The sequence below is a fragment of the Porites lutea genome, chromosome 7 (genome assembly GCF_958299795.1).
Source record: "Porites lutea chromosome 7, jaPorLute2.1, whole genome shotgun sequence".
In the NCBI taxonomy this organism is placed as follows: Eukaryota; Metazoa; Cnidaria; class Anthozoa; order Scleractinia; family Poritidae; genus Porites; species Porites lutea.
Window position 1 is genome coordinate 7,999,506 of NC_133207.1, and position 23,200 is coordinate 8,022,705.

Consider the following 23,200-nt stretch of genomic DNA (forward strand, 5'->3'; position numbering starts at 1 on the left):
TAGTTTTAGAGGAGAAGGGAACACCGTAGTACCCGGAGCAAACGAGCGAACCAACAGCAATTCAACCTACATATGGTGTCGACGCCGGGATACGAACCCGGACCACATTGGTGGCAGGCGAATGTCCTCAGCACTGCGCCAACCCAAAGTGCCCCCGATAATGATTAAGATTACGATAATGATAACGATGACCATGACGTTGACCATGCCGATGACGATGACGTTAACGTTGACGTTGATGATAACGTTAATGGTAATGATGACGATGACGATAACGTTAATAGTCTTGATAGATGAGTTACAGCTTGTAATAACTCTATAAAATTGGTTGTGACTAGAATGGATACCCCAAAATCAGATTGTCATCTTCACCCAAAATACATGATAGGAGTCTTATAACTTGAAGTATTAACTAAGAGAAGAAATTAAGCAGAAGGAAACAGTAGGTGGTATGTACGACTCGAAACCGCGTCATTTGATGTCGAATCCTTGTCAGTATCCACTACACCATCAAGGGCTAACTGCCGAGACCGGTTAATTTTAACGTACTTTACTCATTACATTATCGAAAGCTAACCATTTTTTAAACAGTGCTTAACCCTAATCACTGTACTTCGGTGCTAAGCCCTGTATTGAACTCTTTTCCTTGCACAACTGTCTCTTACTCTCATTTCCCCACTTTTCTAAAAGTTCTAGTGCCCAGTAAATTGGCCTAAATATAGTATAGCGTGATGTAGAGTGTAGCGTTGTGTAATAAACATAAGGTGTCCAACCTGAATTTGAGGTATCCATTCTAGTCACAACCCTTTAAAAGTTTATGCCTTTTCATCTTGTATTTCTTCTTTGTTCATTTAAGGTAATAAAACTCTCTACGTACATTATGATCATTGCCTTATCAATGCAAACAAGGCAAATTTACAGCACCTTGTTTCTAACAAAGATCCGCACATACCTATTATGAAGGCTCATATTTGTCATCCTTTTTCTTTTCATTTAGTGAACACATCAAGCTATTTAGATCAGATGGCTATGAAGTTTTTAACCAGGAAGGCTGTAATTTTTCTTACCCCGCTGGCACTTCATTTGAGGTCCCATTTGGAGACGCAGAACACTTCATACTTGATATATCTCTGGAATATAGATGGAGCGTAGTTAACGCCGAGTACAGTATAGTCGGTCAAACAGTTGACTCAGGTTTGCGACCCATGGCGTACCTTACATACATACTTGCATAATAACGAATACAAAATTAGAAATATGTGCTTTATTAAGTTCAATTCTTATTACTAACCCATCACCTATTCCTTCTCCGTTGAATGAGGGGTTGAATTCAAATTGAGGGAACTTTTTTTCCCAGTATAAATCCATCTCAAAAAGCTATCTAATATTTGATTTTTAAAATTTGTATTCACTCCAATCAAGAATTGTTTACACCAGGAATTATACCTCTTTCTTTAAATATACGTCATTCTAGCTCTGTTTTTATTGTTTACTACTGAAGAATCTGAAATGCAAAACGTTTCTTTTTTGACACTTTGTTAAGAGTAATTGTTTAGTTAATTAGTTTTTATTCCTAGTTTATTAGTGTTAGTTTTTATTATAGTTAACGTAGTATCATAGAGCGGTTTTCACTTGACTGTCGTAAAACCAAAACCAAAGTAAATACACTAGCCAACCAAAGGACGTAGTAAAACCAAAACCAAAACCAAAACCAATCCCAATTCGACAGTCAAGTGAAAACCGCTCTATTAGCTTTTTCGCGTATTCTTAAATTGAGCATGTTTTTTAGCTTATTCATCATCATTCTTAGTTTTATGCATGTTAGTTTCATCTAGATTTTAATCTTTGTAAAGCGCCTCGAGCAACTAATGGATGAATGCGATATAAATTATTATGATTTTTCATTATTATTATGATTATGATTATTAGGATGATGATGATGATGATGATGATGATGATGATTATTATTATAACAAGTGATACCGCTAAAAGTAAATTATAGTTATTTTACACTATGTAAAGCCTCGAGTTTAAACCTTAAGACACTTTGATCAAAAAGAATTAGCTTTTTCGTTTTTCTTGGGTGCCGCATATTTATACGACGAAGTCACGGTTCGAGGTTGTCCGCTATAGTGCGAAGTGCTTCCATTTGCTTTTGGATGGATGAAAATTGATCGCTCTTTTTGATATACAAATCATGTCCAGTGACGTGCAAAACATGTCAAAGAGAAAGTAAAATCAACGATTACAGCTGATTCTTAAGTCGCGGCACAAGCCGATTAATAAAATGGATTTACAAAGAGAGATAAGAATTGCTCTTACTGAAAAGAAAACAACAACTTAACAACAGCCTGCAAACCACTAAACTGAAACTTAAGTCATGTTAGGCCGCTTTCAGACATGGAATTTCCTATCAGTGACGAACAGTTATTTTAGTCGTTGAAAGTAATTAAATACGGCAGTTGATTCAGACTTCGGATATGATGGTGCCGAATTTAACTCCGTTTGTTGTAAATATTCCGTCTCTAGAAATTGTTTTTTGGACATTCTATAATTAATGCGTTATATTCAGCACATGTGAAATGCGACTTCTAAATCATGAGACATAAAGCATTGTTTCTATTGTTTATCATTGTTTCCATTGATTTAGGTTAGGGTAGCAAACCATTTGGCTTTTAGGGTTAAAAGAGCTGCTACATGACCTCTTTCCTCGGAATGAAGAAAAACAATACGGCCGCCAACTACATCCTTTTAGTTTTTAAAGTTCTCCTTTATTAACAAACGTTGAACATTTGTTTCGGCAAACAAACAGTTAAGTTGAAAAATGATTTTACAAAAGTCTCAAAAGTAGGTCCCCTTTTCGATTTAAATTTCCAATACCGGTCAATTTACGCAACTTTTAAACTTATGGCTCAGTTTTCGTTTGCCTCTGCTTTAAAAATGGAATGATAATTACTCAGAGACAATACAGTGTAAAAAGCTTTTGAGAAAAACAACAAAAACTTGCCAATTTATGACAAAAAAAGGTACTTTAAAAACGAACTAGAGCATTCAAAGTGCTTTGATCACGTGTCTGATGACGTCCTGTCACTCTTTTGGTCATGGAAAAAAATTCTTAGGTAGAACATTACTTTCCTGAAAAATTTCCACTGCCGTGTGATGAAAGGTCGACTCTCTACAGCCCTCGGCCTAGTCTCCCGACTTGTTCAATCATGTTCATTACCCCCTTATATTTCAAATGCCGACGTCAACTGGTCACTTTTAAATGCACCACACAGCTAAAACATTAAAGACTTAATGACTGGTCCTGAGGGAAACACCTAACTTTGTTTCCCTGTAGTCTCAATGTTTTCCGAGGCGAAGAGATTCTGGGAAAAAAAAGTATAAATAAAAAACTGTTTCCCAAGGTACCAGTCTTTAACTGATTTGTTATATAGCTGGAAATTGTGAAGCTTGAAATTCATTAAACCTCGCTGTTGCGGTCGTCGTCGGTCAACATTCGCGGGTAGCAGTGCACTATTACCCTCTGACGTCATAGATTGCTGCAATGTTGCCCGCTCAGAGGCTAGATTTTGGAGGGAAACACTTTCATTGATAGATGTCATGTGACCTCCAACCAACCAATGAGAGCGCACGGTGTTGGAAAGAAATTTCCAGCTAAATAACAATTTACAATATTAATATCATTATTCATTCTATTCTTTTAAGCGGAATCTGTCTCCTCCTGGAATGTAACAGTATTCAGTATAACCTCATCTTCAGCAAGGTTGTATTGGCCATACCGTCCACTGCCAGCGCAGTCTGTCAGTTACTACTTAGTAAGGTTTAAAGAGGTCCCCAATGGAGTCAGCAAGGTTTTTAAAGCTAATAGCAACTCCTATTACACTAACCTTCTCAGAGCATATACAGTCTATGAAGTTAAGGTGTTCGCTGTTACGTCAAGCCGAGAGAATGCTACATACGCAAGTAATACAGTGTCCATAGTAACGCCAGAAGGAGGTAAGGATCCCGCATCAGCATGCATCTTTTTCTAGATTATACCACTAATGACGATTTTTCATTGTAAACACAAGACATTACTGCGGTGTGCATATATATCTGAAAGAATCAATTCTGACACAAAAGCAAAACAAAAGACAAAAGACGAAAACGACCAAACAAAGCAGAGAAAAAAAAAACACTCTCACTCCGTTGACTGCTCTACTCCACACCTTTAGTTTCAGTAATCAACAACGAACTCACTGCCTTGGTGTAAAAATAAAAGATCGTTACACCTTTGCGTAGATAATTACAAACCTTAAAGGCAAGTTCCTGGCACGAATCAATATGACCCATGACCATCTCTATTTTTTTCTCAAGATGTGCTGCATTGGGCTTACAACATCAACATGGTTACAACAATCAAAGGAATTTTGCAAAAGTTTGCAAAACGCGAAGCGTGAAACAAAGAATTTCGCTGTAAACTGTTACAAATCTGTTTCGTTGAAAAACCATTGTTTCCATAATTGAAGGTGAACAGAAAGAAGACAATTTCATTGAAACCCTAATCAGTAATCTGCCATCATCACGAACAAATAACTAGCCTTTATTATATGGCGAAGCCAGTCTTAGCAAATCCGTGCGCTCTGATTGGTTCTTTTTCGGTGTTTTTCGGTCGGTATTTTTGTCTTGGAAAAATCACAATTTGCAACCAAAACAGCGAAAAAAAAATTGTGAATATTGTCATTCTTCACAGCGAAACTACCAGAAAAAGCTAAAAAAGAGTGAAATTTTACCGAGATATCAAAGATGGATGAAGAAGACGAACGTTCTCCGAGCGTGTTTTATTATTCTGAAGATCTGGGAACTTTTGATGCGGAAACTGAAACAGGCATCATCGAAAGCCAAGAGGCCATAGACGATTTTGTCAACCAACAGAAAAGTGCAAACACAAACAAGAAGACGGCTACTGATATGAACACTGTTCTTCGCTACATGGAAGCTAATGGTATGAAAAATGAGAAAATTGAAAGCTTACCTGCGTCCTAGCTTGACCACCTTTTGTCGAAATTTTTTTTGGAACGCACGCAAGAAAAACAGAGAAGAATACGAGCCAGTAACTGTTTCCAGTTTTCAGCACAGCATACATCGATACTTACGTGAGAAGAAACATCTATTTAACATACTCAAGGACAATGAGTTCGAAAAATCCAGAAAGTCCTTGCAGCGAAGCAAAAGTCCCTTGGTCACGAGCACGGGAAAGGAAAAAAACCGCAAGCTGCTCAGGCCATCGAGGAAGACGAAGAGGATGTCCTTTTTGAAACAGGAGAATTCGACAACTCCAATCCAGTTGCGCTTCAAAGAACTGTGTGGCATAATCGACGCTCAAATAAAGAAGTTTGTTAGATAAAGGCACCCCTCGGAAAAAAAATGAAATAGGAAAGAGAAGGAAAAAAAAAAGTAACCAATCATTCTGTCAGGAAAACCTGTATTTCAAGGCTCCTTGATGCTAATGTTCCAGAAAACTTTGTAACCCAACTGAGTGGCCACAAAAGCACGGAGAGTTTACAGTCCTACAAGTCCGCCAGTGCTAGATACCAAAAGAGGATGTCCTTGACGCTCAGCAGAGCTGATCTTTCTACAATCCCGGACAAAACTACTTGAGAAAGTTTTCCCCATCATGTCCACAATCCTATGCAACAAAACTATTTCCAAAACGACGCCTTTGCGCAAAGAAAACCCCTTCCCCCAATTCAATGTTGCTTCCCACAAACGCTCAGGGATCAGGCTTTCTTTTGAATACACGGCAACATGCTGTCCAAGTATGCAATTTTCTCAACAGTTTTTTCCAAGATTGTAGATCAAGAAATCAAACTTCATCAAGTGTCCATAATCAAGGGTTTGAATTAGTAACTCGCTCGACTACAGACGTCGCCGCTCGTCCGACCACAAATTCATTGATTGATCAGTAAAGCGATCCGTTACTGTCTTTCACCGCTCCAGTTTTTACAGGTGCAAACATAGGATCCATCAGGGGGCGCACATCCAAATATTTCATGGTAATGTGAAAATTGTCCAGAATGAAAGGAAGCGTCGAATTGTTATCGACAGCGATGAGGACGATGGACTTTGAAGCTATTTTTTTGGTCAACTTTGTCCAGTTTTGGATTAATTTTCACAGCTTCAAACCTAGACTTTCATTTGACACTGACTTGATCCATATAATCAAGAAAATATTGTTTGATCGACAAAAAAAATCCTTTCTCGAATTTTAGCATCAGCAATTGCTTTTGTCAGATTCCGTTAAAAGCGTTTTTGAAGTTTTGTTTAAGCTAATTTTAGACGCTTTCAAAATTTGTTTCTCGAACTCGTGGTAGCTTGCTTTTGTCTGAGTTGTTCGCGTCATCAAGAATACGTCACGGCGGAAGCCCTTTAGTGCAAGCCACCTGAAGTGCATTTTACTATCAGAAATAACCGAGTGCCATATAATAAACAACTTACTAACCGAGTGCGAGGGCCGCACTGGGGAATATTGGCCCTCGGTCGTGGCACTACGGACCGAGCGCAGCGAGGTCCGCACTGCCTCGACCGAGGGCCAATACTCCCCAGTACCGCCCTCGCACTCGGTTAGTAAGCGGTTATTATTTTTTTCCAAGATTGCGAGCGGGCGGAATCCTCCAAATCCTGAGAGTGGGTGGTATTTTACGATCTTACCCGCCAACCCGGGCAGCTTCATTCACAAGTTTGTTTGTTGTTTGTGAATGAGCAAAAACCGTGATTTTTAAACCAGTTTTCGTTTAAAACGTGCGGTATTATTACCATTAGCGAGGGAAAAGTGATTTTTATTGTACAGACAAAAAATCTGAAGAGAGAGCAAGTCAGTCAGGAAAACCGCTAAAGTAAAGCAAAACAGGCGGCTCGTGATGTCGCTTCACTAGCTTTATAACCGCGGTGTAAGTACTGCAATCTTGCTTTTATGCACCGTTTGTTCGACATTTTTGCTCTGTTTGTAGTTTTGTTGTCAGTTTTTGCTGTCCGAATCTATATTCTGCCTTTTTTCATTGAATTTTGCCTCGCTAGTTTTCTACGTATCAGAAACGGTTGTTTTCAATGGTTGCATTTAGCTATTAATTTGAAATAAACAAGAGTATGTCCGCGACTTAAAATTATTATCATGAATATCTTACTAGAATCAAATCGTAACGTGCTGAAATATCCCATGAAGATAGCTTCTATGATCCTCTCGACAATCGTGAAGCTACAAGTTCCAAACTTAAGTATCTTGCTTGTAATTGGATAAAAAGGCGACCGTGCTCGATGGTCCTGGGTCCGTGATTGTGGTCCTTGGTCCGCGAATGAGGTAAGCAGCACACACACACACACACAAAACTAACAAACAAAAAAACAAAACAAAACGTGAGAATGCGATAGTTTCCAAACGAAAACGTAATTTTCACAATATTTCAATGTATTTTTTTCTATTCTCGATGCATTAAAGCTATAGTTTTTTCGTAAGTTGTTGTGAGTATAAAATCATTTGCTTTTCTATCAAAGACTTCAGACCACAGTCTCCCACACGAGCGTTGCGAGCGTTTTTGAGCGCGGTCGATAGTAGTTACTAAAAATCTCTGTATGATTTCGAGATATAAAGAAAGGAGAACTTGTAAACATGTATAGAGATGATTTTTAAAACATTCTTCGAAAACACCGAAACTTCCCGCCGCACGCGTGCTTCTAACGGCAGAAAAAGGTTTATCTGAAAACCTGTTCTGCAAAAAGGCACGTCTTCCCGTTGCGTTTTATTTATTTACGAGCTAAGTAAACATGACAATGCAATTGACGGTCCCGTAAAAGTCCAAACTTCAAGAAAGGCAAGTTAACGTACCTGTCAACAAACTTTAATTTCACGCTTTCACCGCCACCAGGAAAACCGAAACTTGATCGTCATATGAAAGAATAATAATCAGTAAATAATCGCACTTTTCACTTTTCTCCGTATTTTATTTCTCGAAGAAATATTTAATCATGTTTCGAAAGTCACGAACCAAGGACTTCGCGGACCAAGGACCACACACTGCACGAATTTTTTTTCCAGCAGTCAGTTTATATCGCCGTTTTCAGTTTCTTTAATTGTTTATGTACTTGTTATTCAAATCACCTTCTTTTTTTCGAATTCAATTCAAAACCTTAAGATTGGGGTGTGTAATTAGCTCTTTTTATAAAGTCTTTGTACAGTTTTCATCCAACTCAACTGAACTAATCTTAAAGTAAGTCAGCCGAAGAAAATTCTTGCTGTATTTTTTTTTCCTGTGGCTTCAAGCTCCTTGTTTGACACTCACACTATACACTTAATGTCAGATCCCGAGGGAAACAGTTAGTTTTGTTTTCCCAAGAGTCCTGATGTTTCCCTCGACTTCGTCTCGGGAAACATCAGGCATCGAGGGAAAACAAAACTAACTGGTTTCCCGAGGGACCTGACATTAAGTGTTTTGTTATATTTCTAGACTTTCACTTCAACGTACTTCAACAGCAACAAAAGAATACGCTTAAGAGGAGCGAATCAAAACAGTACGACTTGGTGCTTATAAGAACACAACTTAATTCTCAAAACCACTGAATGAATTATTTAAAAAGTACTTTCCTTATATCATCTGCATCTTTTTCCTCCACTAGCTGCTGTTTCTTTTCTGGGATAACTTTGAAAATCGTTGCTTTTTAGCTTGAGGCTTCATGTTTGTGTTATTGTGAATGTTGCTGTGTTCATTCACGAAAAAGAAAACTGGCAGTGTTTTCCCGCCTTCTCTCACGCCACTTTCCACCATGCTTTGATCACGTGCTGTAATGTAATCCGAGCGGGGTACATTGCTTGATGTATCACGATCGGGAAACATTTGATTTTAGTCAAGGCCACGTGACCAAGAATCAGCCAATGGCTGTCGCTGTTCAGTTGAGTGAAAGTCTAGGAATATAACAATATGAATTGTCTACCAAGACACAAAAATCTTTCTTTATTCTTAAAGAGAGCTTAATAGTGATAATATAAATTACCGAGGTAAAAATCATGTTGCAATGTTTTGTTTTGGTTTGCAGTGGATCGCGCGCTTCATCAACACGAACGGGTCTCACTTCAACACACAGGTCGGTCCATTTTGGGAGAAACTTTGCCCTCGGTCTAAGTGCTTCCCTCGGCCTACGGGCTTGGGCGGTACTCAAGACCTCAGGCACAGTTTCTCGCAATACGGACCTCCTAGCCAGTGAATAACATATATTTTCTATACCTTAATCAAGGTATTCTACATCTCACTTAGTTCCCAGCCGTGCACCAACGAACATCATAGTTGAAAACCACGGATTGAATGAGTTCTTGGTCAAATGGAATCCCCATCCAATTCAGGAAGCCAACGGTCGCATATTAGGATACAACGTGTACTACAAAACTTTCAAACAGCTGTACTACTCCTTTCCGGACAACATTTCAAGAATCAACAACACAAATATGGCACGAGTAATTTTGCCGAATATTCGAACTGGAGTACTTTACATAATTTCAGTGGCTTCTTTCACGTCTGTTGGAACCGGACCAAGGTCATACCCTGTCTATAAGGAAAAAGGTAAATATATCAAGCCTAAAGCAAAGATCTCGCGCGCAGCGGAGAAGAATGGGTAAGGAAATTTGGTTATTTTTTATATGCATCCAATAAATTTTGTTTCTAACAAAATCGTCCGTAGGTTCGTATGTTTACTTTCTGCTTACGGCAAAAGCTGAATTATTTGAGAAACTTAACTCGAGAGCTTTAATAGGGTTGGTGGATTTTCCGATGGGGGTTAGTGCATTCTGTTCTTAATTTACCCAAAAAGAGAGTGAATTTTTTGGGGGGAGTGCAACGTCGGCCAAATTGTTTAAATACCTAATAAATTGATGTGGAAAAATTGTTAAATTCCAGGTAAATTCATGTGGATTGAAAGCTGTTTTTGTATTTCAAACAATGATTTTTTTCTTTGATTATTACTACGATTCAATAATTGAAAACAAGAAGTAAATTTTGACTATTGGTGCAAATAATTAATTAATTGATTATTCAAGTAATTAATTAATAATAAATTTATCATTTATCCTGTATGTCAACTTTTTTTCTGGCAAGTTAAATGTCTCACGGTTATAACCTACAAGCTTTTAGTGACACAAACTTCTTTGCACCCTTTATGCACTTTGGTTAAGCTGTAAAGATCAAGATAAAAGGCCTTGTAGTCTAGGAGCAATCTTATGGTATTTTCGTGGGATTCAATTTTGTGATGGTTTCAAGCGACCAGTACAGAAGTGTTAAGGGGAACCTAAGGAACATGTTTAATGCTGTCGTCACTTTTGTATTGCGTGCAGAAGATTTTTAGAAGGCGTTAAAGAAGAGCACTGTTCTGCCCTGCGTGATGAAAACGAGGCTGGACAATAAAACGACTGAAAAGGCCTGTTTATTGTAATTTTGGAACAAACTACAATCAGTTTCGATATTCTGTGATGTCGTTCTTACTTAACAAGTAGTTGATGGCGACATTTTTGCGTGGTCACTTGACCGGAAGTAGAGACTTAATACAATGTGGCCCTTAAAGAGTATTAACACTAATACCTTTCAGATAAACAAATTGAAAGATATATTTTTCAACAAATTTCGACTTTCTAATCTTCGTACTCGTCACTGTCAGAGTCCTCGTACTCAATTTTTAGTGTATCAGTATCTTCACATGCATTGAACCATTTTAACCATTTTACAATCAGGTGCAAACAAAGACCTCGGAACTGACAAAAGCTCATACTGGCCAATCACCGAATATACCCATTTTGTGTAGCTATTGATTGCCTTCCATAACAAGAGTGCAGCTTCAAACAGTACTTTCATTTGTTTCGAATTGTCAGTACTTTTCTTTTCTACTACTTAGATGAATGGTGGTTTCCTGTGTCTTCTTAATGCTTTGTCGGTCTGATCAGTTAGCTTTTGGTGGTCGGTGAAATTCCTCTGCAGGCATCAAAATTTGAGTTATCTGTTGTAGCGTCTTTTGACTACATACATTCTCATGGACACTGTGTTCTTCAAGAATACTCCCATGAATTGCCGTTTGTAAATCAGACATAGTCAATATCATGCCTACTCTTAAGTTGATCTCTGTCATTACTGAAAACTCGTAAAACTCGAAAACTCGTAAAGTTCAATGGGCAGTCATCTAGTGCCCCTTAAATACCTCCTTCACGAGTTACAGAAGTACAGACAAGTTAAACATATTCCTTAGGTCCCCCTCAACACTTCTACACTGGTCGCTTGAAATCATAACAAAAATCCCAGGAAACTTTTTTCAGCGACGTATGCTCCGTGACTACTTCTGTCTCCCAAGTTTATACTGGAAACTGGACACCATAGTTAGTAGGGCAGACTAGTTATGAATTGCACATCAAATGCCTTTTATGAAGAATGCTTAAAAAGTTTAGCAAAGTGCTCTGCGGTAAACAGTGTAAATGTAGAGAATTTAAATGGAAAAGACTCTTCAAAAGTTATGTTAAGGGTTATGGAACAACAATTTCATTTGCATTGGTGACAAGTCTGTGTATATTTTCGAAATGTCGCTGAGAAAGGGATCTTTCGAGTGGGTGATTTCATCACGGGTAAAAACGAACTTATAATCAAAAGCGAGTTGACCGTTTGGCCGTTAGATGACCAACTGAATGGTGTGAATCGTTGAAAACATGCATCTCTACAGGTGACACCTTCCCATTTGCTTGATGAGTTAGGTTAAGCTTAAATGGTCAAATTGTTTTACTGAAAAAGCGTATTCGAAAATTATTTATAAAGAACTACGAAACAAGATTGTCACTCCACCAACTGCTAAACTAAATTTTAGTGCTCAATTTGTTAATAGCGATTCTTTAGAATGGAAAAAAATCTACAGCTTGCGATATCGTGTTGCCTTGGACACGAATTTCAGTATAAGTTACTAAACAGATGCCTAATGACATGGCTCCTTATGCAAAATCGCTATTATACCATCTCCGTGGTGCTCCCTATGTGGTTAATCGGATGAATCCGTCGAACATCTTTTTCTGTCTTGTCATCATTCTAAGAATTTCTAGGCTGAATGTAAGAAATGGCCTCATGAACATAATGTCAACATTGAAAATTTTGCAGACAAAGACATACTGTTTGCCATTATTCGATGCGAGGAAGAGATATTTATGAACCATATTTTACTACTAGCAAAACAATACCTGTACGTCTGTAGGCAAAACAAGTCTTCACCCGCCATTAGCGTTTTCAAAACCAAAATTAACACTGTTTTCCTAATCGAGACAATGATCGCTAAGTCAGAAAACAAGTGGGAAACCCACAATGTGAAATGGACCAGATGCAAATCAGATTAGCATAAGATTCTTTTGCTGTTTAGTGCACTTATATGAACTTTTCAAGTAAACAGAGGACCATGTACTGAAGTGTGTTCTGTGTTCTGTGTGTGTGTGTGGGGGTGTTTGTGTTTTCTCTTCCTTTTTGTATTTTTTTTTTTTTCTGTGTGAAAAACATTGTATTAGTCAAACTTATTTTTAAAACAAAATAATAATAATAATAATAATAATAATAATAATAATAATGATAAAAAATATTAAAATACAAAAAAATATATATATCGTTAAAAGCAATCCACGTATCACTATATGGCCCGTGGATTCGTTCACGCAAGTCAAATCGGGTGAACACGTGGCAAAAATTATTTAACACAACTCTCACATTAGAGCGCTCAAGCAGATCTCAAAATGTATAAAACGTCTATGAAATATCTACAAGTTCGCAAATTCCTCTTAAAACGTAATTTTCTTGACTAGAAAGTACACAATGTACCGGGAAATTAAAACAAAAAACAGGCCAAGTGTCCAATCCGTCCACCGTGAAGAAAATTTAGAATTCCTCGAAGGAAAATTTTGTAAAGACATGCCTTCCCTTTTTCACGGAACTAAGCATTCTCTTGAACTTTCCTACCCATCAGTGCCTTTTAGCGGTGTATTTTAAACCTCGAAATGGGAAACTTTGGCCTCGTAAACCACCGCATAAGATGTCTCACTTTTGTCTTACTGTTGAGGATTTTTATCTAGGCCTCAATTCTCCGCTCGGACGACGTGACCCGAAACAAATTGGCCGCGCGGATTATTGAGGCCTAGGGACAAGGAAAGGTGTTGCAGTAATTCAATCCTAATGAATTCTTTTTAAACCCCATCAAAGAATCTTCATGATATATATCATGAAGATTCTTTGATGAGGTTTAAAAAGAATTCTGTAACCCGCTCGAGAGATATATAGAAAAGCGCTAGAGGTCAAATTTAGAATAAAGTTGCACTTACACAGGAGGTGAGAAAACACGTTGGTTTTCAGAATCACAAGAAAGAAAATACACTAAAATTTCCGAGAAGCAAAATATGATATTAAGCAGTATTCTGATGGGAGTTAAGATTAACGTGAGTTATTTAGATTTCTTTTTCGTCGTACAATTTATCACGGCTATTGGAAATATAAGGCTAAAAAATATATATTGCGTTTTATTTGAATTCAAACATACAGACTTTTTTACCTCTTGCGGAGGTTATTTGGCAAAACACGACACTTAAAGTTCCTGGCCGGTGTCAGCTTTTCAGTAGAAGGCCTTATCTCGCAAAGTTCAGTTTTTATCGATTTCAAAGTTTTTTGTTTATTTTTGCCATAGTGATATCGATTTTACTTAAGGCTACATTTTAATAAACTTCAAACAAAAGTCAGTTAGTGGCAAAAGTTTCTTAGCGATTAATCGAGGATAAATTCACTTCTGGGGCGATTGAAAATTTTCAGTATGATCCTCAAAAAAACTGTATCGAAACACCTTGATAAAGCAGAATAAAAGAAATATCGTTTTCTAATATGCAGTTACAGTCAATGTAATTCTCGTTCCTTATTTTTTTTTATGATTATTATTGCTTTAAGGTTGTAAAGCCTCTGTGAACCAGTCGTTTGGATGGTTAAACTTCACCACTTCCAACACCAACTGCAGTGTTCAAATAAATAATGCTGGTGCAATTCAAGGGGTCGTCCTAATATCATTCAAGTACATTTATTGCAGGTAATGTTGTATTGTTCTTTGTAGATCAGAAATCAGAAGTCAAAGTAAATCGTCAAAATGAAGATAAGTTACAGCAACTATTTTTTTTTATTGTTTAAGAAAAGCCGAAAAAAAACGAAAGGGTTTAAACTAGACATGCTACGATCGTCCATTTTATGGTAGTTAAGTGGTGTGGGTATTGTTCTTGCATTACGTTATTTGGTGATTGCACTCATCTGCAACACCAAGAAACTACTATGTTTAGGATTCTTCTTTTTCTTTAATTTAAATTTCCACACGCTTTTGTCTATGATTTCATAGACAGTTTTCCAAGTAATTATTAGCTGCGTTTACAGAGCATTTGAGTTGCCTATTTTTTTATTCTCTGCAGCAAGTTCATCAAGATTTATGACAATAGTGGCAATGAGGTTTTCGGTCGAAGAGGAGGTTGTCATTCACGTTCTAGCGGACAATCGGTTGAAGTTCCATTTGGTGGCAGTGGTAGCATAACTTTGGTGGTCTCTCTTTCACCCTGGCCATGGGATAGCTACGCACGAATTCAATACACAGTGTTAGACAAAGCATTCGGCTCAGGTAATAAGACCCTATGACAAGTTTGCTTAAAAAATAATTGAAAACTGTAAACACCAGAAAGCTGAGGAAAGGTTGCATCCACTCCCTCAGCTATCGTGACGCGGTGAGAGTAGGAAGTATATCGTAAGCGTTTTACTATATGTTCAGAGGAACTGATAAATTACTTTAAATATATAAACGGTGCCAATTCTCCATTCTTGCAACCAATGGCTGAATTGCGAAGGAACCAGAGAGGTGAGATCGGACGTCCGCACGTAAAGGCGCACTCACGACCTCCCGCTCAGCAGATCGGCGCTCTTTCGGGCGGCGGTACAAAATAAGTGGTTTACAGATTCATCCTTGAACCTACTTGCACATCACTTGTTTTACGGTGTCAAGACTTGCGAATCTCTAGATTTCAATTCCTCCCTAAAAGGGGGGGGGGGGGGGGGGGGGGACATTGGAGGATACCCAATACCTCAATACTGCAAGAAAAATGGCAAATACCGAAATACCGTGTCGAAAATCGACGAAACTGTAGACTGTAGACCGCGGAACCTGCGAAACCGGCGGAGCCTATGGAACCTAAAGAAATGACTGCTTTATTACAACCACCTTTAGTTAACGTGATAAGTAATCAGTTACAACCAATTGTAGCATTGATAGACTGTTCACGTTCCTTTTTTTTTTTTTTTTTCCGTAAGATCGTCGAGATCGAGCGCTCACCTTCACTGGCAGCCATTTCACTGTCACGCAACAAAAAAAATAATTGGAAACCGTCCAGTTGAACAGGCAAAGAAAATGAAATTTATAAAAGACTAATATATAAACAATTTGTTGAAGTCTCAGGTCTTTGTGGCCCTCAATTTATAAGTTATTTGCCGAAACGTTTCACGCACCTTTGTAGAGCTTTGTATGGAGACGCCATATTGGTGTACCGTTTTGGTCTACCAATATGGCCGCCGGAAATCAGCAAAAACATCTGGAGTTCACGTTTTCTATAAAAGTTTTTTTTTTTCACTCGAGAACTAGCATACGTGCACATAAACATATCTTCTAATACTTGAAATGGTTATACTGCTGTAAATCAAGAGGAGAGACTTTTTTCAACGAGGCAGCATTTCCATTGTGGTGTCTTGCACTATGAAGACTTGGATTTTCAAATTGCTTTATTTTCGCAATGAAACATGCTACGAGACTGGAAACTTGTACAAAGATTTATTTTTTGTTTATCTTCAATCTAGTATAAATAAGAATTTGTAAAACCTCGCTATTTTGACTTAACAATTTGATGACGTCACTGTGAAAACCATATATTGGACTCACATATAACGAGAGAGCGACCCTCGGGGTTCCCAAACCGTCCCCCGCGCTTTAACTATAGTACAAGCTAGACCCGGTCAAGGTGGCCGCCTGTAGCCTCTTTCTCGACGATCTTGCGGACAAATAGAGGACTTTGAACAGTGTATATCACTATAACATTAATCGAGAGCTCTCGTTCCGAATGGGAAGTCCACTTAGCGAATTTCCGGCTTAAGCTTGTTAGTACGTAGGAAGGTAACGAGAGGTATATATTTAAAGAAAGTAGCACAAAGTTGGGAGGATGAGAGAATGTAAATGTGCTTGTGAAAAATTGATGATATTGAGCGAATCGCTGGGTGCTATCCGACAACTAAAGGGATACGTCTGGGCGAGTCGCTTGTGTGAGTGTGTGTGATAGTATAAACACGCCGCATGGCTCCTGGTTGAGGAGACTGAGATTGTGCGTCTCGTTGGAGAAACATGCGTCATATTCTCAGGGCAAGGCTGAATGGAAAAGCTCGTTTAGTTTGTAAGGGGTGAGATGATGAGCGTAAAAGGTATTGATGTTCGGCTGTAAGTTTAGTATAAAGAACAATTTCAATGATCGATACCATCATTGAGGGACATCTTGACGTAGAGGAAGGAGAAAGATTTGGATGAGCAGTTTGATGTAAATTTAATAGTGAGATAAAGGGTATTTAGGTAAGAGATGGAATAGCACTTTTATAGTGAGAATGAATTTGACGAGGTCGCAAAGATTCTGTGTAAAGCGGTCACTTCTGTTTCGGAACCAGACCTCCCGATCAGTGATACTAAACCGAAATCGACAACAGTTTTCAGTGATCTGTACTGTCATCGACAATAGCTCTTGACAAATCAGCGGTTGAGAAATCGCTCAGTTGTAGTTAAAACTTAATGGCAACGTATTATTTTATCACGTTAGCTAAAGGCAGTTGTAATAAAACATTCATTTCTTTAGCTTCCGTAGGTTGCGCCGGTTCTGTAGATTAGTCTTACCCTCAAGAGAACTTGAGAAGACCTCGAATTTATATATACAACGATTAAAAAGCCCGTTCGTTGGATGCCCTACCAATTTCATCATTGCTCAAGCGTCAGAAATTGGGTAATCATTTACCATTAAGTTTTAAGTCGAAAAAATATTGATCTTTAATTATTAGAGAGGAGAGCGCACATAAACAGTGCTGCAATACCGCAGAGTACGGTGAAAGATCGTCCTTTACCGAATGCCGTTAGCCAAAAGGACGAAAATAGCAAACCGCCAATCGCAGATCTAGATGATACCGCAATACCGCACATTAAAATTAAAAATTATTGCTCAATACTGCAATACCGTAGACTCCCATGTCCCCCTCTAAAAATAAAACATTCCTTCTTTCTCTCATTTTTTATGCTTAAAAAGGTTTTAGCTTTTTGTCATAATGGTGATGATTATAATATGTTTATGATGATGATGATGATGATGATAATGGTGTTTATATTTAATTAATCATCATTATCATTATCATCATCATCGTTTTTATTATTGTTATTATTCGTCCACAGCGAAAGTGGTGCCTTCATGGAATGTTACCATCACCTACAAGACATCATCGTCATTGACATTACAATGGACAAACTTCCCTAGTAGTGCTCCAATCGAACGTTTTTTGGTGAAGTATAAAGAAAAAAATTCAAACATCAGCTTGATCTACCGCGTCTCTAAATGGAATAACTTACATTACACCGGAAATATACTTAGAGGGTACTCGCTTTACGAGGTTAATGTCTTTGCTGTGGCGAATACTTCTGGGAATGGAACACTGTATCAGTCCAGTGAAGTGATAACTGCCAGAACTAGCGAAGGAGGTAAATAAATCAAAACATACAAAAAAAAAAGAAAAAAAAAAAAAAAACAAGCAAAAAATAAACAACAAATAAATGTCAACCAAGTGGATGAAAAACAAGCAAACATAAACAAACAAACAAAACAATCCTACCAATCAGCGCTGTGTTTAACGGTCTGGGGAGTTGTTCGAGCGACATGGGAAGGTAAGGAAAGTCTGCGTCTTACATCGTGGTCTTTGCTTCTTTACTCTTCTTCATTCTCTTACTTCCTTCCCTTATCAACTCCAAACTCTCATAATCTTCTCTTCTCCTCATTTTAACGAGTCAAATACTAAGGGTTTTTGTAGCCAAAGTTGGACGTGTTTGGGTTAGCTAACCGTGGGAATAAAAGAAGGTGTTACATGACATTACTGATCAGTTTTTAATCTACATGGTCGCGATCGGCAAGGAGCTGCAAACCATAGCAAAACTTAAGCGCTCGTTGACAAACCTCAACAGGAACTCAAACGACACTAAATAAATGAACCAAGGTCAGCTCTAACATTATACAAAAAACTCACATCTGACGATAGTAAGTAAATTGGAGAGCTAAGCAAAATTCAAGAGCAAGTAACAACGAAAGATCAAAACAGGAAAATACCTGTGCGGACAAAATACAAAATAACCGTGAGCCACTTATTGAAACAAAAACGATACTCAAAAGACTTCACTAAAAGCGTTTGGCTGTTGTTTGCTTTTCTAGAAGCTGTTTTCTGAGCCTCCCTGAATTAGCTTCCTATGCAGACGTTTATTTTTGCGCGTTATGCAAGGAGCGCGTGACGAACTGACCTTAAGAACAGGAGCAAAAGCAACAAAACTTTTAGTGAGCACAGTCGACAGTTTCTAGGCAGTTTCACGTTGTGGTCACTCAAAAGAACTTAAAAAAAATGTGCAAAAAAAAAAAAAAAGTGTGCTGCACGTGCCGTGCACGTTTGTTTGTTTGTTAATTAGACCTATTGATTTATTTTGACGTTCTCGTTCCCATTGCCGTTTGGCATTACACGTTTGGCCTTTTTGTTTTTTAGTAAATTATAAGTATATTAATGAGAGCTTCGCTTTTAGCCCTGGCTAAATCAGAGTATTATTTAGTTAGCTAGATGTATAACTTTCATTGTGATATAGAACGTAGATATGACGTGGACGTTAGACACCCCTGGTAACCATATAAATGTAATTTTTTTCCTTTTATATCTCCTCTTTTGTGTACCTTCTCACAAATACCGCCATTTGTTAATGTTTTAATTTTCTCAGTGCCCAGCGTTGCACCTTCGGGCTTAAGAGTTTCTACGCTGCAGTTCACTGAATTAAAGGTGCAATGGAATCCAATACCTCAGCACAGCGTAAATGGCCGACTGTTGGGATATGTAGTCGAGTATCAAGAGTACCCCTATCGTTGGTATAACACGAGACGACGAGTCAACGCTAGTGGCCCAGACGTCCATATGCTGGTGTTGAGTGGCTTGAAAGCAGCACACTCCTACAGAGTGTGGGTGGAGGCGTTCACACGCTTGGGAACTGGACCTAAGTCATCTCCACATCACGTCACAACTGGTAAATTGGCCAAATCCACGTGACGTACGTGACGTCAGAAAGTTCAAAACTGAATTAGTACCACAAGCCGCAGTCGATTAGTTCCATAGCCTGAAAAAACACGTCTCCTATTTCCTTTGTCGTTTCACTGCAGAACTTTGAACATTCTGACGTCATTGGCTGCTTTTACAATAACATTGACTGTTTTAGACTTGCATTCAGTAAACCGCGTTCAAGATACAGAGAAAAACAGTCGAGCCAGCTTAGCCCGGCAGAAGCATAACGTTTGAGTCAAGCCCTATAGATTATAGCTCTCGAAAAATCAGCGCGCAAGAAATCTTTATACACTATATACAACCTGATTGCTAGCTTCCTTACGGAAAAATACAACATTAAGGTGTATCATTACTATAATTGTTTCTGACGAATAGGCTATAATTAACAATAATACCCTTTCGTTTACTACTAATGTAAACTGGTTCTTGCACAGGGTTAGCAAAATGGCAGTGTGTTTGGAATTATTTAATCAGATTGAAAAGAATGAACTAACTTGAACGTACGTTTTGATTTATTACCGTCAATTAGGTTGCGGAGGATACACAAATAGGTCTTTTGGCGACATAGAGATTGGTTCCAACAGAGGCTCGAGCTATATAACATGTACCTTTGTGATTGGTAGAGGGGACATAAAAAGGGCAGTTGCGCTTATCTGGATACAAGATCTGTATTTGTTTTATTACAGGTACTGGGTTTGAAGTGAAATTATTACCTCTGATTACAGTAGAACCTCGCTTTACGGACACCCGCCTAATACGGACACCTCGTTATCACGAACAGTTTTCCTCGTCCGTAGTCCTTGTATTTTCTCTAAATTCAACCCGCCTAATATGGACACCCCGTCGACTGGAACACTTCTCCCCCCCCCCCCTTCCCCCGCTAGTGTCCATACTAACGGGGTCTGACTGTACTTGACACGATTCTCCAAGATTTGCTTGACTGTACAGTATATGCTTAAGGGATCACAGATCATGTGATATTGCAATAGACCTCTTTACCTTTTCTGTTTTGTAGGTCATGCAGGTCAGGTGATAATACTCCTAAGAACTGTTTCTTTCAAATTTCGTCTGATCCACGTGCATATGAACGCATACCGTTACATTTTCTAACATTAAGAAAATGGTAACGATTCTCCACAGAGAATTAGAGCATGAAGTTGAAAAAGTTTAGCATAAAACATAAGGATGGAGAGGAGGATGGGGGGGGGGGGGATAGAGAGAGGGGTTTATTAACTTTCCTCTTCTGAAAAGGGGGCGCTTATTAGAGCAAAGGGTCCAGAGGAGATGTGTTTGTCGTTAGAACATCAAAACCCGTCGAAAACCTCTGAAAAAATGGGTTATTTTGATCGCGTTAGAGTTTCGTTACACATTCTATAGACCGCAAACCAAGAGACCTGAAGGCTCGCAAGATCGGCTTACAACTGTTTTGTCCTTTTTTTTCACTTGGCACTTCGCGCCTCGGTCGCCCTTCGAGCGACAGCCTTCGTCACCCTTCGGGCGACGTTCCGTGCGCCAGCGAGGATATGGCTTGCGGTTATTGATTTTCAAAATGGCGAACAACAAGGTCGATCTGGTCAGATAAGAAGCGAAGAAATCGTTTACAGAAGATTCATTAAGATCCCATTGGGCTAATTAATCGTGCTGACTTTAAATAAGTAATTCATTTATTCACACGAAACTCCTCTGGACCCTTTGATTAGAGAGGGGGGGGGGGGGGGGGAGGGTGGGGGACTTAATAGAGGATTTACGGTAATTTATAAAAAGACAAAAGGTCCAAGTTCTCCTGGGACCTGTATTGGGAAAACAAAACATTCAAGCTTAAGAAATCTATTATGGAGGCTCGCATAAACGACGCATGTCGTCAGTGTGTCGTTCAAGTGTGGAAAACTCTACTTTTGACCATCTCTACTACAACCCTTTATCGACCGTTATCCCATACGCCACCTGTTCTTAGTGTTTGAAATATTTCAGTTTGACATGTCCCGCTATTGCCCTGAAAATACATGTATCTATCGTCTAGTGAAATAGAGAGAGTTGTTCCATTGACGGAAAGTGTCCAAATTTTTCCCTGCGACTTTGCTTGCGAACGCGAGGAGAGACTTGGTACACTGTAGAAGCGAATTCCTTTTTAATTTCTTTTTTATTATTATTAACATTTTTAAACTAAACTAGTGAGCAGCACTCTGTGAACTGTAGTTGTAAAACTTGTTTATTCTTCTACGCGTTTTGTTTAACTAACGTATACTTCTCCAGGGAGTTTTACATTGAAACACTAACGGCTGTATGATTAAATATAATGATGGTAACAAACATTGAAGATTTGGTCTGATTTATGAAAGGAGACAGGCGCAGCTGTCAAATGTTTACGCAAGGCGTAAGAAACTTTTGGGGCCATGGTTTTAAGCTTTTTTTTATTTACCTATTTATTATTATTATTATTATTATTATTATTATTATTATGACATTTTTCTTTTTATTTTTAGTGAATATGTCAAAATAACTGACGGAAATGGATCACTGGTTTGGCAGTACGGATATCCTTATTCGCCTGTTCTCCCATATTTAGTTAGGGCTGGGTTTGGAAATGCTGATAACATAACTGTTCAGATCTATTTAGGAAACAGCAACAGTCGCTTCAAGGTTCAATACGGAATTATGAAGCAAGGTCTTTTCTCAGGTTAGAATCCTTGCATAGTGCCTATTAAACTACTCATTTAGTTTGGTGAAGCTCACGAATACATTTTTAGTTTCATACATTAGCATTCTAGATAGGCAGCTAAACCTAGCTGAGATGTTTCCTGGTGTTGGCTCGCTTTTATGTTGTTGTGTGGGTATTGTTTATTGTCTTTTATATCTTTTTCAATACGTCATTTGGTGATTGCTCCCTTCGGCAACACCAAGAAACCTAATGGTCACAATTTGCATTTGTCGCCTTTTCTGTTCTTATTTTCATTTAAATTTACTGGTCTAGTTGCACTGATTCGAACAGAAGTTGCATAGCCTCCAACAGAACCTGAGAAAAGCCTAGTACTATTCTTCGGAAAGGCTCTCTGTTTTCATTGTTATTCAATCTTGTTTATATCTTAGCTCTACCTCTCGAATGGAATGTCACCGTTGGCAACACCTCGAGAAGTTCGATGACAGTTCACTGGGAGAATTTAGCCTCGCTTATCGATAATACCGTACTCTATTATATCGCAACCGCCCACTATGGTAACTTATCAAGAGCAGCAGTCGTTTCAGGAGAATTATACAGTGCAAATGTTCTGGGGCTGTCAACTTACACTGAATATCAAGTAAACGTCTTTGGAATAAACAGCCATGGTCAACCCCACAGCAGCTCGAACGTCACAGCCCTGACAGAGGAAGGAGGTAAGTTTTTTTTTTTTTTTCTTTTTGATGGAATACGAATCGGCATGCTGGAGTATATGTCAAATATAGGAAAAAAAAAATGACTAAAAGAAAACAAACATTCAAGCAAAAGTAAATTCATTCCTGAGGTACCAAAACCACCAAACGTCTCTACTGAATCATTACATAATGCAAATATCATCGATTAAATACTAAAGTTAACAAAAGTATCAATTCATTAATCAGTTATTACAGTAATATATAATTATCGTCACTAAATCAGTTTAGGCATAGCCGAAAAAGTACACCTATTTTTACTATAATCAATCGCCTGTTTTTGTTTTTAGTTCCCAGCAGGGTACCGTCTAATGTAAGAGTGTCTAACGCACGGTATGATCAAATTAAAGTGCAGTGGGATCCTCTCC

At 38.3% G+C, this 23,200-nt stretch overlaps 1 protein-coding gene and 1 pseudogene across 1 annotated transcript in view; both read left to right on the forward strand.

The window, feature by feature from the left end:
- LOC140944395 (protein sidekick-1-like) overlaps positions 1-22,106 on the forward strand; it is a 28,854-nt gene extending 6,748 nt beyond the window's left edge. Inside the window, exons 7-16 of the mRNA XM_073393544.1 lie at positions 998-1,210; positions 3,341-3,381; positions 3,709-3,999; positions 9,288-9,590; positions 13,965-14,100; positions 14,471-14,673; positions 17,518-17,820; positions 19,090-19,389; positions 19,954-20,110; positions 21,908-22,106. Of these exons, the coding sequence (XP_073249645.1) occupies positions 998-1,210; positions 3,341-3,381; positions 3,709-3,999; positions 9,288-9,590; positions 13,965-14,100; positions 14,471-14,673; positions 17,518-17,820; positions 19,090-19,389; positions 19,954-20,110; positions 21,908-22,106 (2,146 nt within the window). The remainder of the gene's footprint in view (positions 1-997; positions 1,211-3,340; positions 3,382-3,708; positions 4,000-9,287; positions 9,591-13,964; positions 14,101-14,470; positions 14,674-17,517; positions 17,821-19,089; positions 19,390-19,953; positions 20,111-21,907) is intronic.
- LOC140943662 (uncharacterized) lies at positions 4,789-5,472 on the forward strand (annotated as a pseudogene).
- Positions 22,107-23,200: the final 1,094 nt, after the last annotated feature.